Raw genomic sequence first — 9,486 nt, 5'->3', positions numbered from 1 at the left:
AGCAAAAGTAGTTTTGTGAAATGTCCCCTGTGGTGGGGATTGAGTGGCATAAATACCTGGGTGCATGAAGGAAAAACTGGTGACAGGCATGTAACAGGTGACATCCATCAAACTGATTAAACTGCCATAACTGCAAAACAAACAACCCACTGTTTATTTGCATGTACATTTATTTACATCTCCAGCACTGTGCATCCTTTACTTGTATAGCCACAACACATTAACATACTGTAAGTTAAACAACAACCTGTATAGCCTATATGTTTGCTAAGCTCTTTTAGCCAATGGAGGATGATGTTTCATTCAAGTAAAAGTTAAACTACAACTGTGTTGTGGGTGAAATTCTTGCATTCAGAGCAGTAGAGGTGCACTAGCAAAATGTGGATAGATTTCAAAAGAGTGGGTTTTTTTTGTTTTGTTTTTAAAAGGTCCCTTTTATCTTGTATGTTAAATTGTTGAATTATTGTTACTAATACTTTGAGCAGAATGTTAATGTATTTGCTAATTTTATTTTTATTTAGCTAATTTTAACAACAGTATTAAATTTCTCACAGTTTCATAGTGTGGAAAAATTTAGATCTGCAAAGTAACTATAGCTACTTAATGAATAATAGAAATTCCATACTTACTTGCATTATTAACTTATTTGTTGCAAATTCATTTCCCTACAATTACTGAAAATCCTCAAATTTGAGAACGAGAGAGAAAACAGGGAATGTAAGCAGTGGGACCATCATACCAATCCAGTACTGGGTAACAAATGATATTCAGTGATAATCACAGCAGCTAATGTTAAATGGTGGAAACACCAAATAGTCCAGTCAGAAATCTGAGCAAAATGGGGGTGAAAACTTGCAAAAGCATCACTGACATGATTTTCAGTCAATGGAATTGTGCATGCTTGACAAAGTGTCTTGGAATTTATTATTGCAACAACACCGCTTTTGCCTTGCAGATAGAAGATCCCCAGTTCATGTTCCAGCCTTCCTGGGATCTTTCTGCATGGAGTTTGCTTGTTCTCCCTGTGCATGGTTGGGTTTTCTCTGGGTACTCTGACTTCCTCCCACAGTCCAAAAACATGCTCAGGTTAATTGGTAGCTCTAAACTGTCCATAGTTGGGAATGCGAGTCTGATTGTTTGTCTGTATATGTTGCCCTGTGATAGACTGGTGACCTGTCCAGGGTTTCCCCTGCCTTCACCCTAAGTCAGCTGGGATAGACCCCCCGCGGCCCTAATGAGGATTAAGCAGTGTATAAATGACGGATGGACATCAGACCTTCAATTGAAAGTTGGAATAAACTGATAAAGAACATACACACAGTGCTGCCATACAGCATGGTTTTGTCAAACTTCAAGCTCCGTAATGGGAAAACTTGAATGTTAAGGGCTTAAATATGATGTTACTTACGTACCCACATATGTTAGCCTATATGTTTAGGTACTTCTTCACTCTTAACACTGTCGACAAGAAGATTGAGAATCTCCATCAAATCTTTGAATGTACAAGCGCACTTTGAAATAAAATATTCATCACCTATCAGATGTTGATGTAGGAGTCATCTGATGCGGAGATTATAGGGTTTTGATTTTGGTTTACATTTTTATTAAAATGTAAGTTTTAGGGTTAAATTAACTTTTAACAGGCTAAATATTTTGTGCAAATCAATCCTAGCCCTGTTTACACAATCTGTCAAAGTCACACAATCCTGTCTGGTCACTCAGTTGTGTTCTCTAATTATCATACTAAAAGGAATGCATGCATCCTCCCAGAGCACTTACATCCCTACAAAAAAGCACATTTTACCTGTTCCTCAACAATGCCACAACCAGTCAACAAACATTCCACACCTTTCACAACCTGTTTCCGTCTAATGCCACAAGCAAAAAGCCCAGGTCCATTAAAAGCATTTTTCAGCTGATGAGACGCATTTTCTAATTCAACTATAGGCAGACTTTCAAGTACTTCAATCTCATGTGATTTATAAATGTATCAAATTCTGGTCTAAATGCAAAACTTCAACAGAGACAACACATTTGGAACTTAGTTAAAGAGAATCCTCAAAGACATCCCATATTTTATTGTTGTTGTTTTCCATATGTGAACATGTAAATAGTACAGCATGTACAATGTAATGTGTCAGGTGCTATTTTGACTACCATGAACAGAACTGTTATTACTGAGCATGAGGCCAGTTTATGGTTTCTGCAGCCACAGTCCATCTAGTGACCGTCATACTTGGCTGTGGCTCTGTTCATACTTCAATAGAGCCGAGGATGGGACTGAGGACTCAGAACTTCCTGCTGTTCTTGGGCTCTGTCAATGAAAGCATGTACTAACAAAACATCTCCAAAGTCCAGCAGTAACTACTTGAATTAAAACTCTTTGAATGATGAATTGAAAAGATGTGCATGAACAAGAATCTATTCATACAGTCTCTCCTCACACCAAACATTTGCTTTTCCCCATAAGTCTGTATGGCCTACAGAATGATGGTGCCTTTTAGTGCAGCCAGTTAAACGAGGAAAATTGTCACCTTGGATTAAACTGTGTAGTGTTTTCAGTCAGTGAAGATGCTCTCTAAGTCTGTCCCAGTATTTTTGATATGACTGTTGAAACAATGATTCATACAGTCTGGCTACAACTGTCTTGGTCTTTGGTTTTGTTCTTTTCTTTCATGTTTTATTTTGAAAACAACCCTGTCTTTTTGTTTCTCCAGTTGTTTTACTTCCTCTGTTTGTCTCGTTTCCCTCCTTTTTGATTGTCTTCATTAGTTTCACTTGTGTCTCTTTTATCACCTGCGTCTTGTCTCTCCAATCAGTTCTCTGAGTATAAATTGTCTTTCCCTGGTCATGTGCTATTTCTGTTCACCTACCGCCTGTGGTCCAGTCTGATCTCTTCCTTGCACTCATCAGGTACTTTTCTCATTTTTACTTGTCTGATCCTCCAGACTTAAGCATTTACATGCAACCTTCTATTGATGATTATTGTGTTTTCAGACTGTTTCCTACCTACCTGTTGCTCCTCTGTACAAATGTCTTACGCTGCCAGTTGTATTGGTTCAACTAACCTTCCAGACTTGCTCTTTGTTGTCTTTAACAGCTCTACAGCAGCCACAGAAGAAAACCTGGAAGGCATCTCGCATCTGAAAATGAGAGCACTCGATGGTGTTGTTGTTGTAATTGTGCTCTGTCTGTGCACAGAAGCTCTTGGTGTGCAGGTTAATGTGAGTATCACTTCCACATGCTCTTATTCTCATTTCATACCACCTGTATGTAGAGGTTTGGGTTGTGCTAGAATTCCTGTTCCTAAAACAACTACTTCTCCAGGTTGAAGGTGTAAGCTTCCCACTGGAGGCAGTGAAGCAGCTGAAGAAGCTGTTTAATTTGGATGAGAAGATCCCTGAACTCACGAAGAAAGATGTTGAAGATGTTTGTGCCAACCGTGACCTGCCACAAGTCTTTAAGCCAGTGTGCCAAGAGGAGGGAAGACAGGCTGTCTTCTCAAAACTAGGTAAGGTTGATCCAGAGAGAAGTAGATGCACATGGACTGTAGGCCATCAGATATTTGTCCCATTTTGTTGTTCTGTAGTACACTGTTCTGCTCAAGGCCCAATCTAATGTTATCTGGTCTACATAAAGAATGTAGAAATTCTCTCCATTGCTAAACAGTACAGTGCAGAAGAGTGTTATGAGAAAGCTAAACTTTTTTTTTTGAGATTGTCAGTCTGTTACTGTCAAATCTAAGGCACTTGGGCGTAATCGGTCCTAAAGTAGATGCTGGTCTTGAAAAATGGCTCCCTAATTCTGAGCTTATCTTGAGAAAATGAAGATGGAATTTCAAACTAGCCTCAGTAGTTTATAGCAAACATTTTTAAAACTGGAGCAAATGGAGCATTTGCTAGGGCTTGTTGGCTGCAAATTAATATTCCTAAAAATGAACACTTGTGTTTTTTCTTGTGGGACTGACACTAGTTTTAGGATAAATGAACATCCAGTGCAATGGATGTGCATTCCACTGTTGGAGAACACAGGCATGGACTGTACTTGTTACTCAGATCAGTTTGACGACTGTCAGCAAGCTTTGAATAAAAAATCTGCAGCACTAAACATGCAACATTATTTTAGGTGAACATTTTCAGGTCAAATGAATCGTTATGCATTCATTTTTTTTCTTTCTCCTGTGCTTTCCAGTGAGAATACCTCTAGATGTCTGTGAAATCTGTTCCTTCGCTGCCTGCACTGGGTGTTAGGATGGAGGCTGCCACCTGCTGGACACCAATATATCAACTGGGATCAGCATCATCTAGAGTTTTCTACAGCTCTGTATGAAATGTCCATGGACAAAGTCACCCAGCTGCACAATGGGTCTTATGGCTCAGTGGTCAACATACTGGATTTTGAAAGATTTCATAAAAATCTGACTTGCTTATAAATTGACTGTTTGACCTCAAGTATTTACAATTCGACTGCAGTAAGTGATGCTTTTTCTCAGAATCCTTTAGTGTGCAGTTAAGGGTTTGTATTTGTGCTCCACTAGGAATGTATGGCAATTTCTTCATAATAAAGGAATTCTCTGCATTCAAATAGCAGTTTCTTTTATACAAATGCATGTGTGCACACTATGCCTCTTCAAAACCACTTAAAGGGGGAGGGGGACAACGATTCAAATGAGTCTGACAGCAACTGCTGAATGAGATGCTGAAAGGTCATTACTGGTACTGATCAACTCCAAGACTGTCTATTAGGTTAATGACTCAGGAGCCCCCTCCTGTACGCCCTCTACACTCACGACTGTACACCCATCCACCCCACAAGCACCATCACGTTTGCCGACGACACCACTGATTGGCCTCATCTCGGGGGGAGGGGGGGAGAAACTGGCTATCAGCTTCCTGATAGTCAGCAGAGACTCCACTTCCTCCAAGTGCTGAGGAGAGACTGCAGGTGTCCTATTGGGCCACTATAGTCTGTGCTGACCTACTGTGTGACTCTCTGGTTCACAGCCTGCTCCACCACAGACAGGAAGGCTCTGCAGAGGGTTATCAGGACTGCTGAGAAAATCATCAGCTGCCCTCTGCCCCCTCTGGAGAACATCACAACCTCCTGCTGCATCAGCAGAGGGAAAAAGATCTGGGCAGACAGCACACACCCTGGCCAGCAGTGTTCAGCCTGCTGCCATCAGGGAAGAGACTGAGATCCTCAAAATGCAGGACGAACGGGCTTAGGAATAGTTTCTACCCATGGTCCATCAGACTCCAGAACTCCAAACACCTGTCTATCTGAATGCACAATGTCACTTTTTGCTGCTTTTGTGCGCTTTCCTAACATATTTGGATGGATACATAAAACTCTGACTTGCCTTGAACATCTGTTCATTGTGTTGCTACATATTATAGTTTGAGGCAACTTCATGATAAAAAATGTATTAAATTTGTGGGAGTTGTTTCTTTTATACAGACATAAACACACACATGCATACAAAGGGTGTATGCCTCCTCAAAACCACTGAATGAGGAAAACAATTTATCCATCCATCCATTATCTATCCATTATCCATCCATTATCTATATACCGCTTAATCCTCATTAGGGTTGTGGGGGGCTAGAGTCTATCCCAGCTGACTTAGGGTGAAGGCAGAAGACGCCCTGGACAGGTCACCAGTCTAGCATAGGACTACACATAGAAACAAACAATAACACTCACATTCACACCTACGGACAATTTAGAGTTACCAATTAACCTCAGCATGTTTTTGGACTGTGGGAGGAAGCCGGAGTACCTGGAGAACATGCAAACTCTGTGTAGAAAGATCCCGGGAAGACCAGGACACAAACTGAGATCTTCTAGCTGCAAGGTGTCAGTGCTAACCACCAAGCCACTGTGCAGCCTGAAAACTATTTATACTGAACTCTAAAACTAAAGTGAGTGAGATACTGAAAGGTCACTATTTGTACTGTTCAACTCAAAGGCTTTCTCTTTTTTTGGATGAATCTTTTTTTTTTTTAATCTGATCTGATAATATCTATAGGTTTTATATGTATTTACATTGTCATAATGCTAGGTGCTATGATTTTATATTTAACCCTGAGGTCACTAGGGCAACTGCAACTGTGCGCCTAATGTGGCTTCACTGCAATGCTCTAAATTTACCAATTTTGATCTGCAGGGCATTTTTTGTTTGTTTTGGTTTTGTTTTCAGTGATTCTTGTCAGTGTAATCTCTGATTTAATGCAATCAAATTTCATCTGACTGGACAGCCAAGATCTTGGCCTCAGGTATCTATATGCTTGATGACAGTGGTCTGCTGTCCTTTTCTTTTTTTTTCTTTTTTTTGTGTCACACATGGCCATCAGTTTAAAGGGAACCCCCCCATTTTAAATCACCTATAGTTGCTCTGCTGCCCACATAGTGTTGAAATTGCATCCACTTATCTGTAAACTCCACAGTAATGTGAGTTTAATGGAACAGTTGAATAGTTATTTGGCTGATCCTTGATAGCTGGTTTTGTAGGTACACATTTCATGCATTTCTCAATGGAATCCTGTTCAATATATGCAGGAAGAAGCACTTCGTCTTCAAAGGACAGGTTAGAGGTGGCAGAATTGACCCTGTTGTTTATCAACATGTGGCACATTTGTCGCAATGAAGCAACTTCAAAATTTAGCCACATCAAACTTGTTATTACATCACTGTAGAGTTTATAGATCAGTGGATGTAATTTAAACACTCTGAGAGCAGCAGTGCAGCTTTAAATGTTTAAAAAGCGAATTTCCTTAAAGAATGATGATCATATGTGACACCAATGATGGCTGTGAAATTCTGGGATTGGGAAGCAGGTCACAGATGTCATGCATATTGATACTAGAGGCCAATAATCTACATTCCTGTTTGCAAGTACCTAAATTAGCTACTTTGTTGGCGATCCTGGCAGATAGAATTTGTCCAGGTCAGCTATGCAGATAGGAGTTGGTTTATTAGGACCACGTACACAGAAAGATAGGTAAGAAATAGGTTATCAGTTTTGTTTTGTAAACAATTTCATTTGAAAATGAATGATTTATTGGACAAACCTGAGTGAAACAGTACAACTAGTCACCTTTCAGTATATCACAACTCCTTTAATAAATGCAAAGAATGTATTTATTCATAAGAGGCAGCTTTACACTCCTGACAATGGATCATATCAGAATGTAGCAACACACATAAAAATCAAGGCAAGTCAAATTTTTATGTAACTGTCATTCGAAATTCTGGATGATGACGTCCCGACAAGATCCCAGTCGATGGTTTGTGTGTCATATAGATGGCAGCCTCAATCCTAACACCCAGTGCAGGCAGCAAAGGGACAGATCTCTCATGGATCAATATACTTGAAGACTTCCACTAGGAAGAAAAAGGAGAATGCAAACATACATAGTTATTAATATGACATATTATTTGCAGTGATAATGGAATCCCTTCCTGTCTCAGTTCAGCAACAAGTGTGTTGGCTGTGTCTAATGTGGTTTAAGGGTTTAATAACCCTGAAAGACTGTTTCCTCAGCTTTTCATAGGCCTCTTCCCTGGTGTTATCATTCCAGAGGCACTTTATGTTGCAGCTATTGCAGAATGGGCATAATACAGTCAGCAAACAGTGGACTGTAGGAATCCATTAGAGTAAAATCACCAAAGAATGTGTCTGTTTCTATCTTTTTGTTTTGAATTAAGCTTTAGTCCTGCAATATTATTTGCTTGCTGTGATAACTGCCCAATATCACAGTAAAATGCCTGATTGCCCATACAATACCTCTCTGATGAACAAGATTTCTTCTTTTATGTGTAGACCAGAGATAACATTAGATGGAGCCTTGAACAGAGCAGTGTAATACAGTATTTCAAAGTGACCAAATTAATCTGGTGTCTTACAGTCCACGTACGCTTACTTTTCTCTAGATCAACCTTACCGAGTTCGTAGAAAACAGCCTTTCTTTCCACCTCATTGTCACACACTGCTCGAAAGACCGGCGGCAGGAGAGGTTTGGCGCAAACCTCTTCAACGACTTTCTTGGTGAGTTGAGGGTTCTTCTCATCTAAATCCATCAATTCCTTCAGTTCTTTCACTGCCTCCAATGGGAAGTGTCTGTCTCTAACCTGGAGGGAAAGGAAAGAAGAAGGACATTCAGTAACAAGAAAATTCTGACACAATCCAAGTCTTAACATGCAGGATGCTGTAGTGATACTCACCTTAACCAGAAAACCAAGAGCTCCGGTGCACAGGAGCACCATGACAAGGACAGCACTGAGCGCTCTCATTTTCAGGTGTGAGGTGGCTTCCAGTTTTTCTTCTGTGGTTGCTGTAGAGCTTAGAGACAACAGAGTCTGGGTGCAGGACCATCGGCAGTGCAGGACATTTATAGAGAGCAGAGGATCAAGAACAAAGAGACAAAACACTCGGGGGTAGAAGACTGAGTCCCAACTGTACAGGATTAACTTGTATTACAGGACTCACATGTGGTTCAATCACTAACAACACTAAAACAAAGACACTGCCTTCACCAATATCCGAAGACATGCATTGTTTAGATGCACATTCTTTCTTGATGTGTATCTGCACTGCCTCTTGGGCATTTGTACATATTAGTCAGTAATTTAAGGACCAACTGGCAGAACTGGTAGTGCAAAGAAAGTAAAGGTGACCGGACAACAATGGGTCAAAGCTAATCTGCCAAACATGCCAGATCACTGCGTTGGATCCTGTATTTGGTTTTCAACCACAATTCTTTAATGTGTTTATAATCTCTGTGTTTTGCCTTTGGGACAGGCAGAAAATAAAATCTGCAAAGCACGTAATCAAGACTGTGAAGAGTGGACCAGTGAAGCAAAGCTGGAATTAAAGGACTGCAGTCAACTTATTTACATTATAGATTGTGTGTATTTACATTTTGTTTTTAATGCACAGACATTATCTTCAGATAGATAGATAGATAGATAATGTATTTAATTTGTTCTTTTTGGACTGTTTGTGTTGTTTACAACTCACAAAACACTTAACTACTGTATAGAGTTTTTATTTATGTTGATGGTCATCAAATCTTCTTTAAAACAACGGACCAGCCACGGCATTAAAACCCCTGACAGATTCAATTCAGTTTTATTTATATAGCGCCAATTACAGTCAAATTGTCTCAAGACGCTTTACAGAACCCATATGCCTGACCCCCAGAGCAAGCCCAAAGGCAACAGTGGCAAGGAAAACACCCTTTCCAGATGAAGTGATGACATTGACTATCATCTAACAATGTCACCTGTGAACGGATGGAATATATTAGGCAGCAATTGAACAGCCGATTATTGAATTTGATGTGTGGAAGGCAGGAAACATGGGACACTATAAATTGTAAGCAACTTTGGCAAGGGCTAAACTGTGATGCCAAGATGACTGGAGCAGAACAAAGCAGCAGGTCTCGTTTTAGCAGAAGTTTCCTTTGGAGATAAAGTAAAACAAAC

The 9,486-nt window shown here is 40.0% G+C and overlaps 1 protein-coding gene across 1 annotated transcript; it reads right to left on the bottom strand.

The window, feature by feature from the left end:
* Window positions 1-7,092: 7,092 nt before the first annotated feature.
* Window positions 7,093-8,372, bottom strand: LOC118470247 (guanylin-like). The gene is made up of 3 exons (XM_035947926.2): window positions 8,224-8,372; window positions 7,944-8,130; window positions 7,093-7,383 (listed from the first exon to the last, which is right to left on the bottom strand). The coding sequence occupies exons 1-3, from the start codon at window positions 8,290-8,292 to the stop codon at window positions 7,355-7,357; spliced, it is 285 nt and encodes a 94-aa protein (XP_035803819.2). The 5' UTR covers window positions 8,293-8,372; the 3' UTR covers window positions 7,093-7,354.
* Window positions 8,373-9,486: the final 1,114 nt, after the last annotated feature.

Source organism: Amphiprion ocellaris, chromosome 5 (genome assembly GCF_022539595.1).
Source record: "Amphiprion ocellaris isolate individual 3 ecotype Okinawa chromosome 5, ASM2253959v1, whole genome shotgun sequence".
Lineage (NCBI taxonomy): Eukaryota > Metazoa > Chordata > Actinopteri > Pomacentridae > Amphiprion > Amphiprion ocellaris.
This window is presented reverse-complemented; position numbering and strand designations above follow the sequence as displayed.

What these genes read in the sequence shown, in the direction of transcription:
- LOC118470247 (XM_035947926.2), bottom strand. Translation starts at nt 8,292, where the DNA reads ATGAGAGCGCTCAGTGCTGTCCTTGTCATGGTGCTCCTGTGCACCGGA. An exon ending in CTCTTGGTTTTCTGGTTAAG is followed by an intron (nt 8,131 to 8,223) that starts GTGAGTATCACT and finishes CTTTCCCTCCAG; the next exon opens with GTTAGAGACAGACACTTCCC. An exon ending in GGCTGTTTTCTACGAACTCG is followed by an intron (nt 7,384 to 7,943) that starts GTAAGGTTGATC and finishes TTTTCTTCCTAG; the next exon opens with TGGAAGTCTTCAAGTATATT.